General features: G+C 42.4%; 1 protein-coding gene across 2 annotated transcripts in view; it reads right to left on the bottom strand.

Moving 5' to 3' along the window:
* Positions 1-16094, bottom strand: part of SLC24A4 (solute carrier family 24 member 4) — a 52501-nt gene extending 36407 nt beyond the window's left edge. The window contains exons 1-2 of one of the 2 annotated variants that reach the window (XM_072427709.1): positions 15740-16094; positions 7857-7964 (exon numbers count right to left, since the gene is read on the bottom strand). In XM_072427709.1, the coding sequence (XP_072283810.1) occupies positions 7857-7964; positions 15740-15896 (265 nt within the window). In that variant the 5' untranslated portion in view covers positions 15897-16094. The remainder of the gene's footprint in view (positions 1-7856; positions 7965-15739) is intronic. The other variant, XM_072427710.1, reaches the window with a different exon arrangement.
* Between the last annotated feature and the right edge of the window lie 1774 nt (positions 16095-17868).

Here is a 17868-nt window from a genome sequence, read left to right as displayed (position 1 = left end):
TGAATATATATTTTATTTATTTTTGCTGTCTGTGGCCCATTGTGGGGATTAATTGGAGGAATAGAGCTGTTTAGAAAGAGCAATTACTCTCCTGAATGTCACTAGAGCAGTTGTTCCAAATGGAAGATTTCACCTCTAATAATATTATTACACAGTACGTATATAGCGCTGACATGTTACACAGCGCTGTACAAAGTCCATAGTCATATGACTAGCTCTCCCTCAAGGGGGCTCACAATCTAATGTCCCTACCATAGTCATACGTCTTTATTACAGTCTAAGGCCAATTTTGGGGGAAGCCAATTAACCTAACTGCATATTTTTGGAATGTGGGTCGAAATCGGAATACCCCCCACAAACACGCAGAGAACCTGCAAACTCCATGCAGATAAGAGTCCAGGCCAAAATTCGTACCTGGGACCCAGAGCTGCAAAGGGCTACGACTGTGCTAACCATTTAGCCACTGTGCTCCCCCATTCTTTTTCTATTTCTCATCAATCCCATCAGTGAAATTGTTCACCTGGACAGAGAAGGGTGAATCTCCCCAGCCAGGACACAGACAGCAATAAAAACCTAAAATGTCTTCCAAATGTTCCCTGTTTATCTAAAATGTGAAAACACTTTCAGCTTTTGATCTGCTTCAGTTTCCTTTGCCTGCCATGTGACCGTGGGCGCATTTGTTCCTTTTAAACTCACCGCTGGATAAACTGCAGGACATCTCGGAGCACAGAACGTCAGATAATAGAGAAAAATCGCTCAGGGTCAGCGATAAGAGAATCTCCAGACTTCTCACAACATGTAAAATGTTCGATTCGGAGACTTTCATGATTCTAACAAGCCCTCTTTATTCCAGGTCAGCTTTTATTTTAATTTTAGATCTCCTTGAAAACCTTTTCTGTGAAAATATCTAGCTGGGGGAATTCCTGAGCACAATGATGTCTTGTTATTGCTGATGAATGTGGCCCCTCGGGGGTCAGTCACATACATACCTGTGACCAATGAGATGGCACATTGGGTGCTGTGACTGGTCCCTGGGGGGGGGGGGGAAGGTCAGCAAGTTACACCCTGTTCTTTCATCAGTGATGACCCAGATTTTATATACTATTAGCACATAGAGCAGTGATTGTCAACTTAGGTGGTGCAGGGGGCCTAAAGTGTTGCCCATAAAAGCCCTAAAAGCATTACAGAACTTTAAATAAAATTCAGAAATGCTATAGGAGACTGTCAGAGACTGCAGACATATTGAGGAGACGGTCAGAGACTGCAGACATATTAGAGGAGATGGTCAGAGACTGCAGACATATTGGAGGAGATAATCAGAGACTGCAGACAAACTACAGGGGATGGTCAGAGAATGCAGACAATGCACAGGAGACGGTCAGAGACTGCACACATGGCACAGGAGACGGTCAGAGACTGCACACATGGCACAGGAGATGGTCAGAGACTGCACACATAGCACAGAAGACGGTCAGAGACTGCAGACATGGCACAGGAGATGGTCAGAGACTGTAGACATGGCACAGGAGACGGTCAGAGACTGCAGACATGGCACAGGAGGGTCAGAGACTGCAGACATGGCACAGGAGATGGTCAGAGACTGCAGACAAACTACAGAAGATTATAAGGGGCTGCAGACAAACTATAGGCTTTAGAAAGCTAGAAGACAGTCACCAATGTAAGGCTCCCTCTTTTTATAAATAAATAGTATTTATATAGCGCCAACAGATTATGCAGCACTGTACAATAAATAGAGGTTGCAAATGACAGATACCTACTATTGTGGTGTGTTAATTAACGTTTTTTCATGCCTGCATTACATTAAGGCAACCCATTCATTTGAATGAGCTGTCCAACACACCGCAGCTGACTAAAAGGGCTGCATTTTTAGCAGCTCACCGCAATGAACGTTACTACATTCAGAATGGTTGGAATTAGAGTGAATGGGTGCAGAGAGTCACCACAAGCAGTGATTGATCCACCAGATCTGGCCCATTCATTCCGGGTGGCTCCTCATTCCCCAGCAATACAAAGGTAACTCTAATGATTTAACGGGTGATAATCCAGGACATTTTTTTTTTTTTCCAATGACAGAATTTCAGCAGAGACGAAGCATTAATGAGATTTTATAGAGCCGGACTTTGCTGGTTTCACTCCGCTGAACTGCAAGAACTGCATCAATTACCTACAACCGTGCCAGACGCAGTTTATACGTCGCCTCTCAGGAGATTATCATGTAATCATTTACTTCTTCCATGGCAGTCTAGTTACCATCTTAATATTGCAGTGGCCACTTCTACCCAGCAAAGATTGTAAAATCACAAACGGCAATGGGTGGTCAGTAAAAGGAACGCCATTGGATAGAGACGAGAAAAATATATATAATATGGAAGATTCTGATTCAAATCTCTGCAGAGGGAAAAAAAAACCTGGCAGGGGTTTTACCCCTCCCCTGCAATACCCAAAAACAAAATATCTAGAACAGATGGACGTGCATGAACAATCTGTCTCATCGGTTTGAGCTGTTTCTTTTAAGGAGCACAAAAAGACCCCTGTGTAGGACAATGAGGGAGGGATGGGGAGCACAGGGCAGGTGCAGGAGGAACCCATTGGGTAAAGACCTCTAACCTGTCCTATTGTTTTTTCTTTTTGAGAAGGCCCACTGAGGGCTTTTAAATGCTGCCCCATAGGCAATAGAGAAATACCTGCAGTCATGGCTAAGCCAAGGGGTAGGTAGAAGGGGCAGTTGCCTTGTCTGCTTTCAGCAGAAAGGGAGTGCAAAAAGGCAGGGCCTGCAACCTATGCTGCTATGATAACCAATGTGGCAAGAGGTGCACATTGGGCATTTTGTCATTAGGCAAACTTAGGCTTTCTGATTCCAACAGTAGTTTTCTCATCCTTTTTACCCCTGAGGAACCCTTTCCAGGTTTTGTTTTCAATGTTTTTATTGAGAATAAAGGTTTTACAATTTTTCAGAAAAAAAAAAGAAATAACAAAAAATACAAAACATTAACAAGAAAAAAGTGTGAAGTATTGTCCAATTCACCTATGGTGGATAAACAATCAAACATTACGATGACTGTGAATCATGTCATAAAATAAACAACTTGGAAAACAACAGTTCGATTCAGCCAAAATTACCACTAGCAAACATACACAAAAAAAGGAGAAAAAAAAAACAACCAATAAAGAATAAGAAGAAAAAGAAGAGAAGAAAAAAGAGAGGGAAGAAATATAGAAGAAAAAGGGGTGAAGAAAGGGAAAGAAGGGATATGGAAAAAATACATATCAAGAGGATAAGGTTAAATATAACCAACATTATTCAATGGGGTGTGCACAATAAGGAAACCTTTTAAAGTAAAAGTAAATCTCTATTAAAATAGTTCCCCTTTCAGGTTTTGGGGAAACCTTGCTAAAGGTCAATGGAAAAAAATGCACCTTGCATGGTAGTCATTGGAAAGAATGCCCCTTTCAGATAGCTTTGCTGCCTCCGCCAAGTGGCATTGGCTCCTAAACTAAGAGGTCACCATTACATGAGAGGGGGCAAAGCTCTGGACCCCTAGCAACTCTGGAGGAACCCAGGTTGGGTATGACTGGCCTACAAGCTTGCAAAGCCTAAATCTAAAGCTGGCATTATACATTAATCTCACTGCACAATCTCCCCTGCAGCTACAACCTCCTATTAGACAATTCAGTCAATTGATATCCAAGGCTCTCGCAATATGTACAGGAGATTGTACAATTAAATTGGTGTATGGCCAGCTTTAAAGAGATTTAAATGTAAGCTGTACATCCATGATGGCAGGACATGAACCTGGTGGACTAAGTGGTCTTTTTTTCCACCTATGAACCAGCAGGAATGGCCCCTGGAAAGTGCTGAAAATGTACACCGACACATTCAGCGTGAACGAGCCCTAAAAAGGATCTCCATTAAGCACTAACTGCATTACGAGGACATCCGAGCTCCCGGCAGGGCTGTCCTCAGCAGGGCACATGCAGGGGCATGCGTGCAGTAAGCTGGAAGCGCTGTACAGTGTAACTCTGGCTAATCTTATAATTGGACGCAGCTTTATCCATGTTGCACGAGCCCAGCTAAGCTAAAGGATTCCTGTTTGACATTTTATCTTTGGAGATGAGAGGCTGCAGGAGTTATCCTGCTTGTGACAAATATTGCGAGGATCTGTGACTGTAACCAGCAGTTCAGCAATGCATCCTGACCTCCTGACACAGGAAGAAAGATGCTTTGTAGTTAATAAGTGTGTCTAGAAAAAGACTTCATGGCCAAATGTGATTTTACCTCCCAATATTTCAGATTTACAATGAGCAATACTTCATTTCACTTGGACACTTGGATTGGGTTGTTGACTCTTTTTGTTTTTTGTAAATTCTAAATGATGAAATTCATAAAAGGTTGTAGTTTAACCTGCCAAATGATTTGTATTTTTGTGTATTCTCCCCTACGAATAACACAGCTTTGCTTTATAGTTCTAATTTTTTTTCTTACAGTTTCACTTACAAGTCCCCTTTTAATACATAACACAATAACCCCAGACCAGGGTCAGACTGGTTCATAGGACATTAAAATAGGCACCAGTTATATTCTGTATATTGTGCTCTATGGTGGGTCCATGGCCCCTGCAACCACTCAACCAGGACAATTATGGGGTCTAGTGGGCCCTCATTTTTTCACTACCTCTGCTGGGCCCTAAGTCTTAGTCTCAATACCACCCTGCCACTGGACAGGGCAAGGAGAAGAAGCAGACTGATAAGCCCATCCCTTTTACTCTCCCTTTGTCATGCATGCTCCCTGCAAAGTTGCACAACTGATTGGCTACCTCCTTCCTTCCCTAGTCTGAGCTCTGCTGTGCAGGGATTGCAAGAAGATGATATCAGATCATATTCAGGTATTTTTGCTGCTTGTGCAGTTGCATTAATGCATAAAGAGCACTACATTTATTTGCTTCATTTATATCTGCCAGGCTGCTGGCAAACTTACCTGTGCAGCAAGGTCCCTTTCCCGCACTACATGGTTTTAATTCCAAGGGGAAAAAGCATTAGTGCAAAAACCTTAATTGTCCTGCACTGTCTGGTTTTCCAGAATGTGAGCAGAACCCCACCAACCTCCTGTACAATACAGGACTGCTGGTCCTGCATTGGTCCTGCACTGTACATGATAATGTCACAGCTATGACAAGGCGGCAAAGTGAAGCAGCTTCAAGGTGGCACCGAGATGTGGAAGACAGCAGGGGTGCATAATAAGGTCATTTGTACTCCTTCCTTCCATTCTAGTCAAACAAAGTATCCATGCCAGTGCAGGATAGGGGTACCCATTGCATGGGAATGTTGCATGCTGTTATATAAATAATTAATACATCCTGAAACAGACAAAGTATTTGCAAGCAAAGCTGACCACATGCATTGCAAATGCATTGTATAATCTAAAGCCAACAAATGTATTTCTTTGTGGCACAAAGACTTGATTAGGTATTAGTTAAATCGATTTTTTAGTACGTCTTCCTATAACACTGCAACATTTCTGGCTGATTTAAGGAAAGTCAACTCACTTGTGGCCGTCTTTAGATTAAATAAGAGGAGCCGGACAATTCCATCATTGAAGAAAGAAAGAAAATGGCTTAAAAGCAACTAAGAAAAGGAAATTAATTTTCCAAGATCTAGGCAACAAAAGTGAGTGGGTGTGGAGCAGTAGTGGGCGGCCAGGGGCTCGGAAAGGACGGGAACAGCCAATACAGGGAAAAGTAATTAAAGAGACAATCTGCATGAAACTCACCACTGTGCACAATACTCATTAATCAGGTATACAAGATAGATGGGGTGAATTTTCCTCTTGGAGCTGACAATTATCATGATATCTGCAACAGAGAAGGTCTACTGTGTACTCTATTTATATAGAATATGTATTTCTGTATGTAATATGTTGGAGTGGGTGGTCATGGACAAAGAAGGAGACCATGGTGATTTTACAAAAAGGCTTTCTGTGTACCAGTCTGTGGGGCAAAGTCGGGATGGGGGTGTGAAAAAAAAGGATTAGGGGTACATGGGAAGAACATGAGCTTTTCTATAGGATTGTTGGGCTAAGGTGTGTGGTGGTCTGGAGTGACCTATAGCAAGGATGCCTCCACGTCTATGGATAGGGGACAAGAAGAAGCCATGGGATAGACCCAGAATATGCTGTAATCACAGAAAAGATGAATTTCAGTACAAAGCTTCTCAACCTTGCAACTCCTGATGGGTTAGAAGAAAAGGAGAGAAGAAACAAAATGGACAGAGGGCAAATATGGGAGAGGGGAGGAAAGAAAGTGAGTGCTCAGATGAGAGAACAAAAAGAGAGGATAGGAAAGCAGAACAAGGAACAAGAAAGAGAGAGCACAGAGTAAAGAGGACAGAAGTGGGGGGTGGAATGGGAGTGAGATGAAGAGAGAGGACATAAAAGAGAAAAGGAAAATATAAAGGATATGTAGAATAGGGAAAAGGAGCGAGGATAGAAGAGATATAGAACAGGAATGAGGGGAGTGAAAAGAAAGAAAAGAGAGGACATAGAAGAAAGGAGAGACTGGAGAGACAGGGGAGAGCAGAGAGGATAGAAGAAAGAAGGAAAGGAGAATGGGGAGAGTGAAAAGAAGGAAGAAAGATGATATAAAAGAGAGAGAGAGGTAATCAGAGAGTTATGGGAGAGCAGAGAGAGAAAGGGGAAAGAGGAGAGTGAAAAGAAGGAAGAGATATGGGATAGAAGAAAGAGGCAAAGGAGAGATGGAGAGAGAGAGGGAGAGAGAGAGAGAGAGAGATGGAGAGAGAAGGAGAAATGGAGAGAGAGAGAGAGAGGAGAGATGGAGAGAGGGAAAAGAGAAAAATAAATCAGAGGAAAGTTTGTTGCTTGATTCTGTTAATAAAAGATTAGCAGAGGAAGAGAAGAGAAGGGGGAGAGAGGGAATTGAACATATTATTTGGAGTAGAAAGCATTGAGGTGAATGAAGAGAGTGGAGAGGGAGGAAAAGCAGGGAGATCAGAGGAAGGAGAGAAGAGAAAATATAGATGGGAGCAGAGGAGTTTGCATGCTGAGATTTTTCATTGAAGTTGCACAGAGGGGAATCTCATATGTTTGATTGTAACCTTGAGATCTGAAACACTGTATCAAATTTAGGTGTTATAACCCTGAGCAATACAGATTTGTCTGGAGTGGGGACCTCAATTATATAATAATCCTTCTTAGTTCCAAATAAAGCAGATGTACAAGAATCTCATACAATGACATATGGGGGAGATTGCAATTAATTTACCAAATATATATACCTATGCTTGTAATTAACAATTATATCAAATATATTTCCAGCCTCTTGTTATTTTAAAACCCTTAATAAAAAGTGGGTTCCCTGATGGAGTTGTGGTTATGCCCCAGCACACCATTCCTACCATCTTTCATCCAAAATCCTTCACAACTACCCCTTGCTCTGCCTCTATTGTCATTCATATGCCAAAAATATGATCAGAAGGCTGTCATGTGATCTCTGCTAGATGGGACAATCAGTCATTCTGGACTCTGATCTTCCCCTTAAGCACAGATCACATGATCAAATGCCTAGACTTTGATCATATGACCTGCAGAAGGTGGAGAATGAAACCTCATGTTCTTCAGTATGGGAATTCTAAAAATTCTAATTTATCAATCTCTGCAGCTTTATTAATACGGCTTTAGGTCTCCTGAGCTGATCACATTGTTCATTGTAAATTCATTTTAAAAAGATCCCTTTCCCTTTAAAGGAGAATTCAGCCATGGGCATTTAACGGGCCCGGGGTAATTCTCATGTCACATCTTTGATTGAAGAAAGAATGGATGTTACCTGGCTCTGTGCAGTTCTTCTCCTCGGATCTGTTGTCTGTAGCCATCAGCCTGCGGTTCCGCCATGCGCCCTGCGCAGAAGTCTGATCTCTCTGTGGCAGTCCTTGCCCTGGAAAAAAAAGGAGACCGCATGAAATGCTACAGTTTATTGGATTTTATGCAGTGCAAATTTTAAGGTAGCCAATGTGACGATCACCTTTCACTGGAAGTGAATAATCAATCATTGTCATGCACAAGAAAGATTCACCTGCAGTGTATTTTTGTTTGAGTATTTATTAGCAAAATTTAGACTTGTGAATTTGAACAAATGTGAATTTGGTACATTTCCATTTGCAATTAAAGGAAATAAAAATTGCCATAGGCTCTGGTAGGATTCAATATGGCGGAAGGCAGACTAAATTCACGCTAACATTGGAATGTTATTTCAAAAGACAGAATCTCAGAGGAAAAAAAAATAATAGAAAATGTAATCCTAGAAATGTGATTTCCATAGTTTTCAGTTTCTATTTGTCATAGTTGGAAGGTGCAGTTGCAGTGTGGTTGCCACCTCTCACCTCTGTGAACGATGCCTAGGGTTAGGACGCTACATAGGAGCACAGAACTTTACCATAAGGGTAACCTTCCTGCAAAGGGTTAATGCCTTTTCCCATGCTACTGTAGACTTGACGCCAAATTTGGTGTTTTTAGGAAAAATTAGGATTTAGGGATTAGCGGAGGATTAGCTTGTTCACAATGTCACTGACTCTGAGGAGTAGAAAACAACGGTGTTAATTCCTGCAGTCAGCTGTTTGCAGCTATTCAGCCCTTAGTCGAGGTCTACCTGCTCCACGGGGTGTCACTGAATGGGTCAAAGTGATGACAAAACTGGGTAAGAGGTGTTAGAATCATGTGATGTCCAGAAGTGATTATTATTACACAGTATTTATATAGTGCCAACATAATACACAGTGCTGTACAAAGTCTATAACCTTATTCCTAGCTGTCCCTCAAAGGGGCTGACAATCTAATGTCCCTACCATAGTCATATGTCATTAACATAGGCCAATTTTGGGGGAAAAGAATCAACCTAACCGACTTTGGAATGTCAACTGCAGTATCCAGAGGAAACCCATGCCAACATAGGGAGAACCTGCAAACTCCATGCAGATAATGTCCTGGTCGAGATTTGAACCTAGGACCCAGTGCTGCAAAGTCCGGAGTGCTAAACACTGAGCCACCGTGCTGACATTGAATGTTGAGTTTTGGGAGCTCAGGAGGACCATCCTCATCCAGGCCGGAGATTATCCAATATGTAATGGTGTCATCATTTGGGCACTGATGAAGGAGGAACCCTACAGCTCCTGAAACGCGTCAGGTTTTATGATCAGAAACATCTAATAAAAAAAAACATCTTCTAGATTATTTGTCTGGCATTTTACCCCTTGCACATTCTATTATATTGGAGATATAGGTTGCCCCGTGGCTTTTACCCTCTATTAGACTCACTAACCTATAGGGAACATACAGTCCGGCATCTTGTATCTTCCCTCACCTTTCAAACAACGACCTATCAAATGATCAGGAACCAATTTGCTGGGATAACCAATCAAAGTCTCTTTCAGGACACTGCCATTCAAAACAGCTCTACATAAATAAAACATCATCAAATCCTAAATTCCTGTCCAATCACAAGGCCAAATGTAAGCTTTAGGAGGAGGTGTTAAGCTGGCGTGAGCTGACAACTCTGCATAAAATTCCAAGCCGCTTTTCTCATTCCTCCCCCACTAGACTACAGAAAACCCTCTTTCCTATATTATAGAGATGAGGAGGGGGAGGTGTTCTGTAACTGAGAAAACCCCTGGCCTGGGCTGACAACACTGCTTGGAATTTCAGTGGAGTTGTCAGCTCCATACACTAAGGTAGGAGGGGATATCTAAAAAAAGAGATAGGAAATAGGAAATGTGCATGTGTTGCAGAGATGCAATAAATGTGTGTTTCTTAATTCTTAAGGGTTCTGGAAATAAATTGTTAAGTTCTGGGGAATGCTGTTGTATTGGAGACACTTTGTATATTCCTAATCATTTTAAGAACCCAATCATTTAAATCAGATTCTAAGCTTTGCGCTAAAATGGAACATTTTTATTCCCTGTGTTATTTCTCTTGATCCTGCCAGTGGATCTCCATTGGGTGACAATTCAGCAGTGAGATTGCACAGCAGCGTTGTCACCCTACAGACAGGACTGTGACATGATGGCATATTTACAGGTGCAGAGTTGGATTTTCTCTGTCTTCCTTCCTGTCCCCACTTCGCATGGATGCTTCTGTGACCTCTCTTGTGCTGCTCTCTCGCTCTCTGGGACTCTGTATGTAGCCCTCACACGGCCCAGGGTCCAACCTTGCACCATTTAATGATTTTAATAAATAGGATTCCCCGATGTAATATTGGTTGCAGCTTACAGTCTGCTTTTTATGCAAAATGACTACTACAAAAATGAGAAATAGAGATAGCTTCATGTTTTTTGAACTTTAAGGATTCTTCTGACTCCTCTCAAAGTCCCTGCATTCCCTTTCCCCTCAGTGTCATCAGGACTTCAAACAGGGACAGTTTTAAACAAAATGGAGCCCTGGGCAAATATAAAGTGGGGCCCGAAATGTACAGCATCCCTGCAATTCTGTCAGCTAGGGCCAAAGAAAAAGTTTGGGGCCCTTAGGCAGATATGAAATCTACAGCATTCAGCTCCCTGCACCCCCTGCTACTCTGTAAATAGGGGCCATATAAAATGATGGGGCCCCTGGGCAGATATGAAGTAGGGGGCCCAAATGCATGACATTCCAGCTCCCTGCACCCTATGCCATTCTGTCACTTGGGGCAGATGAAGGCCTGGGGCAATTGCCCAGTTTTCCCGATACTATAACCTGCCATGTCAGTAGATGAGGGGCAAACCTTCCCATGCAGCCCCGACGGGCAGTAAAGACTCTACAGAGGGTCTGATCTTTGCTCACCCAGGACTGGGGGTTTGAATGGGATTTACACCTGAAGAAGAATCCCTGGCGGAGTGCATTATAGAGATCTTCTCATATATAGGGTAGGTAGGTCCGCTTTCTGAAGCCCGTGCTGTGTAATTACCTCTTTGTATGATCTATCAGCAGCCAGACTGAAGATGTGAAAATCTGATTAAAGTATAAGTGAAACTTGTAAGAGGTGACACATTGATACACCAGTATGGGGCCGGTGATGAGCAGGGCTGGATTATCAGATGGGTGAGAAGTTCCTATCAGAGGGGTCCTGCAGCTCTCCATAGCCAGGACTTATCCGGATGGCCCCGAGCAAGGAATATGAGCAACAATGGAAGGGCCACATATATGTCCTGGATAAAATACTGGGGTCAGAGCTGGGGGAGGGGATGAGGTCGGACCCTTTCTATATCCATCACCCTTTATTTCCAATTCAATACACAACACGGCATCATGGGATTGCAGGAACAGAGGTGGAATCTTCAGATCTCAACAATAAAGGTTTTATTTTTCTGTGAGAATATGAATTAGTCTTCCACCAGAAATGAACTGTGACCTAAAAAACAAAAACATGGAAGTTTCTATTTAATACAGAAGAGATCTAATATGCAATAACAGATTTCTGCTCAGATTTTCCTCTTTGTAATTTATGTACAATGTGCCGCTCAGTGTGCAATCCCTGCACCTGCAGCCTCTGGGCTGATTGCACAGGTGTTATGTTATCATGCATTGGCCAATCAGGAGGGAGGAAGATCTCAATAAATCCGGGAAAGGATGGCGGTGGAAGCACAGGTAAGTATAGGCGGAGTTTATTTCTGCTTCAACCAATGAGATTTGTTTGTAAACGTATCATGTAAAATTAGGAAGGAGACTTTATCCAATCCACATTTTGATTGGTATTGGATGTTATTTCCTCCTAAAGAACAACTGATCACAATCTGCCAGTATGGGGGGTTTATAAATGTGTTAGAATTGCAGAGCCCAAATTGATTGCCCTGTGTGGCTTATATACCCCTTCACCATACTGTACCAGGATCACCAGTCTTATGTAGCAAATATCAAATTATGTACCAATAGATGGCCTCAGCTCGGTTTTACTCTACAGCAAAAAAAGAGAACAGCAAATCAGAAAGATTCAATTATATTTATGTGAAAATGGCAACTCACAAACACAAGAACCAGCTACATATGGCCTGTGCAAGAAGAAGAGTGGTGGGAGGAGCCAAGCAGGCCCCACCCACTACAGGCTACCTGCAGAAAACTACAGAAAGGGGCGGGGACAAGACCAATCACCCTGCACAAGCAGAGAGAGTAGCAGTGACCGGTCACAGGCAGCTCCTGCACAAAGGTTTACACTGATCAGAAAGGAATACACAAAATGTTGCAAGATTTCAATAAGAATACACGGCTCTATTGGCAATTTTATCATAATGTTTAATTCCATGGAAAACGAAAGCCATTTTTATTTTACTTTGGACACACAAGGAAATCCCCTCCACCACCAGAACTGGTGTGAAATTGGTTATGAAATTTTGGCTGCCATCTTTTTTGTCTTGGTGACAACATCATATGTAACCTTAGTCTGTAAGAATAAATCCCTGATGTGTCACCATAAACAGCAACATTTTTCAGTAAATTTCCACCATTTATCATAAAAATCATCCTTGAGCCCCCAGTGACTTTGCCTAGTTCAAGATGATGCTACTGCAGGCAGGAGGAAGCATTTTCCCAGTCTCTTTCCCACCAGTGATTAGACTGGATCTTTCACAGAAAACATTCACCATCTATTTCTGGGAGTCAAAAATTCTTTACAAACAATATTAGTGGAATGCTGACATTACCCAGCCGCCAACAGGCCCAGGGGGAGGACTCTGCTCCTTCCTCTATAGCTCTCCTCTCTTGAAATACTCTGCACTGCTGGAGGACTCTGCTCCTTCCTCTATAACTCTCCTCTCCTGAAGTGCCATATAAGCCCCAATGTGTAGCCCCAATCTGGACAATCTGGATATAAAGAATTCTCTTTTATAGGGAACAGTCCCAACACATTTCATTATCTCCATTGGTGTCCTTTTTCAGAACTCAACAATCAGAATAAAAGTGATATAGGCAGTCATGTGACATGGAGCACCAGTCAGCCAGTCATTGGGTGGCACTGTATTTGGGGAAGGTGCAATATAATATCAGTTATTGTATCCTGGTAACTGATTGGGGTTAATACATTTAATGACAGGACCCCATCTGACAGAATGGCACAGGGTGCAGGGAGCCGGAATGCTGCACATTTGGGGTCCCCACCTAATATTTGCCTAGACCCCCCACTTTCTCCAGGGCCCAAGCTGAAAGATTGGCAGGTGATACAGGGAGCTTGATTGTTTTACATTTGGGGCCCCTGGCTATATTTTTAGGGCCACATTTTGCATACAACCATCCCCGTTTGCAGTACCACAGAACTTCCCACACACACTGCTGGTACTTGTAGTTCCACCGCAGCTTGAAATCCCATTGTGAATCCTTGTTCTGTATCTCAGCCAAAATGTCAGGGCCCCCGGAGGTGCAGTCAGCCTGCGGCCATGGGGGGGTTCCAGGTTACAAATGGATTGGCCGTTGGGTTTATTTTTGAATCAAAGCCTCAAGGTTAATCCTGCGCTGTGCATGGCGGTGGGGACAAGCCGTGACTTTACAGGAGAATTACATGGATCAAAATCCCCTTTACGTAACAGAAAGGTCAGACAGCACAGCATTACACTGCGACCCCTGATCCCAGATCTACACATGGGGCGGGCCCTAAACCCCCCCCCCCCCCAACAGGCCCGGGGCAGAGCGGCATTTTATATGATCACATGATCAAACCATGATGATCACTGTAAGGGATAACTCGAAGCCCTTCAACAATCTCTGCAGCTAATCAACAATTGCCCGCTTTATCCATAAAGAGAAGGATGCCATCACTGGGTGCATGCTGAATGCCAACATCCTCATAGAAATTGAGAAAACTACAATCTTATCCGATCTTTCCGTTCAGATTTCCTAATATTAGAGCTCATTTGGGTTCAATTCATAAAGCAGCAAAAACATAACAATTACATCAACAGCAACCCCCAGCATGCTCAGACCAGTGAAAGATCTGATTGGTCGCTATGAATTGGGGGCATAATTAGGCAGACAAAAATACAATAGGATTTTAAAAAATCAGAGATTTCGGAATATCGGTGCTGATCTGCGGGGTAACTGCACCACTGACGCACCCATGACCAACAGCCAATTGAAAATCTTCAAGGAAAATTTTTGGATTGAGTCTTTTTTAACATTTGACGTTTCACATACACTGTACAGATAATGTTAAACATGGAAGCGTGCAGCAAAAACACCTTAAATATCGTCTTTGTTTTTATATTGACCCACAAGCTGCAATCTGATTGTACAATCTCTTTTAGATCCACCAACAGCTTTATAGGGCGAGGGTTCTCGCTGATTGGATACAAAATGATTGGAAGGTGTAGATTGTACGAAGATTGTATAGTCAAATGGTGATCTGTGTGGTGTGCTGTAGAATACATTAAAGACATAAAGATCAGATCGCATTGTACACACAGGACGTCGCAGTCATTTTTATGCTACTCAGAATGATCACACTTCCCAGCTTGTGTGGGACTACAACTCCCATCTGGCCATCTTTGACAGTGCCTACTACTACTTGAAGTCCCAGCTCAGATTTAAGTTACTTCCCAGCTCATTGCATTTGCATCCGTACGAGAATTAAATTGCATCTGTGCTGAGAGTTGTAGTCCCACAGAAGCTGCAAGGCAGCTGCTTGTTTTACTGGGACTTGTAGTACCACAGCAGGGCCACATTTCCATAGAAAAGATTGAAAAGAATTGCAGCACCCTCACATTTTATTGTCACAAATCTGATAAATAGGCCTGGAACACTGATTGGCTATTATTGATATTTTATTGATTCTGATTGGTCCATTATATACCTGGCGTGTCTGCCCCTGCCCAACAAGGTGCCCATAATTGCATTGCTAGTAAAAAAAAAACCCTGATTGTGAAACCTCAAAAATGGTAGCGATTCATCATATGATTTAACACAGCCAACGCGTTTCGGGGGTCATAACCATCCCTCCCCCCTTCATCAGGGCTGGGATGAAATAGAAGTATAAAATGACTTTGTGTGACCAGGGCAAGGGAAACCGAGACTCCAATTTTTCCAGGGCATGAGATGCAGGGCACCAGAAAACTACGCATTTGGAGCCCCCGCTTCATATTCACCCACGACCCCATTTTGTCTAAAATTCTCCCTGAAAGTGACACACCGAGCAGATGGAATTGTTCGGACGCAATGGTGAAAACAATAAAATCGTCGCCGCACAGCTTTCATATGTGACAGTCATTGGATGTTTTTGATGGAAATTGCGTCTATTTACAAACAATGGAACCCAAAAAACAACATAAAAACCAAAGCAACAATCGGCAGCATGCTGCAACCTTGGCAATGTTAAATGCCGATAAGCCACATTGACTTTTTTTATTCCTAAATGTATACAGGGATATAAAAGGGGGACTGTAGGGATATCCCCCCATGCTGGGAGTTGTAGTTCCACCACAACAACTCCTCACTCTCCTTAGTGGATCCATACCAGCTGGTAGCCTGAGGATGCTTTTTATTTACCCCCCCTTCCATGGCATATATCAGGTGACAGATGTTCCAGGCTGCATTTTAAGCGGGAGACCATGTGAATGTTAATGGGTTGAGCGGTGCAGCTGTAGAGATTACAATAGCTGAACATGCCATCTGTGCCACTTATAGTATTGCTACCAGCCCTGCCAGAGCCTTCTGCCTCGCAGTCCCAGCTGTCACCATCAAAGCAAATAAAAAATCAGATTTTACCTGGTCCCTGCAGGAGTCCGGCCAGGCACCAGACGGCGAACAGGAGGGCGCAGATGAAAGCCCCTTCTTGTACAATCCTGTCCCTTCTCTTCCTCCTGCCCAGTCTCAGCGCTTGTGCCCTGGCATGGTGGCAGTTCCATCCTCCGATGCCCTCCATGTCCCCAGCTGGTGGAAGGTGCAGGGGCTCCGCTGTGTGACTGGCTACCTAGGGGCGCAGGGCACAAGGTGCAGAAGGGTGCCAGGAGCAGAGCAGGGTCCCATACAGCATGGCAGCCCAGGCAGAGTACCAGTGCTACAAGGGACGGTGTGTGCTCTGCCTCTCCTACACACACACTGATCAGACTGGGATCTGCAGCCTCCTCCTCCTCCTCCTCCTCACCCACCCTGATCCCAGAGCTGCCAATCACAACCGCAGACCCCACCGCAACTCACCTTTCATCTTCTAAGACTCTCACTGGGCTTCCATAATCAGCAGATCCCCTGCTGGAAAATAATCCCATCATCCCCCACCTGACCAGCCATGGGAAAATCGCCCCATTACCGCTATAGGTAACGCTCAAGGCGCAGTTCATGCAACCATTTCATAAAATCGACCATTATTTAAACGAACGAGGAATCAAAATTGGTTGGGCTGCAAAATTTACGCCGATGATAGCTGACGCGTTTTTCAAATGGAATTTTTCATCACTTAATCTTGTCTTCGATTGATCGAGTATACAAATAATTATTGATTATAAAAAATGGATAATGACGAACTGACCGGGCATTGAGGCAGCGTGTGGTACTATTGATTGTCAATAATTCTATCAAACAAGGCGATTGAAATGAATTATTGATTAAATATATTGAGTGATGAAATGAAGGAATCTGAATTGGCTAAAATTTCCATTGATTGAAGAAGCTGACGCATTTTTGAGATCTCACAATTTGATAAAATGTTTAATCTTGTCTTTATTTAATAAAAAAAAACTCAGTGATTCATTATAAAGAATCAAAAATGTCTTTGAGGGAGCGTGTGGTTCCATCGATTGATTTTCGATCACTTGCCAATATATCAAACAGGCCAATCAAATTGATTATTTAATAAATATATCGAGTGATGAAATCAACGAACCCAAGTAGCTGATGCAGTTTTGAGACCAAATTGATCAAATATATTGAGTGATGAATTAATGAATTCAAATTGGTCAGGCTGGAAATTTCCAATGATCACACAAGTAGCGACGCGTTTTTGAGATGTCGCATTTCCATAGAATTATCGATCATCACTTTCTTATGTCTTAAATGATCCAATAAATAAAGATTCGATAATGGAGAACGAACGCGCATTGATGGCAGCGAGTAGTTCTATCCATTGATTTCTATTCTCTTGCCAATATATCAAACAAGTTAATTTGATTATTGATCAAATATATCAATTGATGAAATAAATGAACCCAAATGAATAAATTGGAAAAATCAGGGCGATTGAACAAGAAGTTTTTGAAGATTGATCAAGACAAATTTTTGTGATCTTAATTGACAAATAACCAATTTAATATTTAATAATTTTGTCTTCATCAATTCAATAAAATGAGTAAAAATAATGATTGATTATAAAGAATCGATAATACCAAACTGACCGCACATTGATGGCAGCTTGTGGTTCATTTGAATGATTTCCCGTTTGCTTGTCAGTATATTAAACAAGCTAAATGAATTGATTATTGATCAAATATATCTAGTGATTAAATGAAATAAATCCAAATTGGTCAGGCTGGAAAATTTCTAATGATCACACCAGTAGCTGAGATGTTGCAATTCAATCGAATTATTGATCATCGCTTACTCTTGTCTTGATTGATGCAATAAATTGATTGGTTAAGTGAATATAATAATTGATTACAAAGAATCGTATTCATCTTTGTCTTTAATAATTCAATCAATTGATCAGGTGAAAATATAGTGATTGAGTTTAAAGAATCGATAATGGCGAACAGGCCGCTGTCACACTTACCTCTTCCTCACTAGAGCGCAGGCGCCTCTCTCCTGTGCATGCAGGCAGTTTTACCTCTAGGCATGCCTGCGCTCCCAAGCTTTATCAGTATCGCCCATCCTGTTGGCCAATCAGGAAATAGCCTCTTAATCAT

This window comes from Pyxicephalus adspersus, chromosome 12, assembly GCF_032062135.1.
Source record: "Pyxicephalus adspersus chromosome 12, UCB_Pads_2.0, whole genome shotgun sequence".
Classification (NCBI taxonomy): Eukaryota; Metazoa; Chordata; class Amphibia; order Anura; family Pyxicephalidae; genus Pyxicephalus; species Pyxicephalus adspersus.
This window is presented reverse-complemented; position numbering and strand designations above follow the sequence as displayed.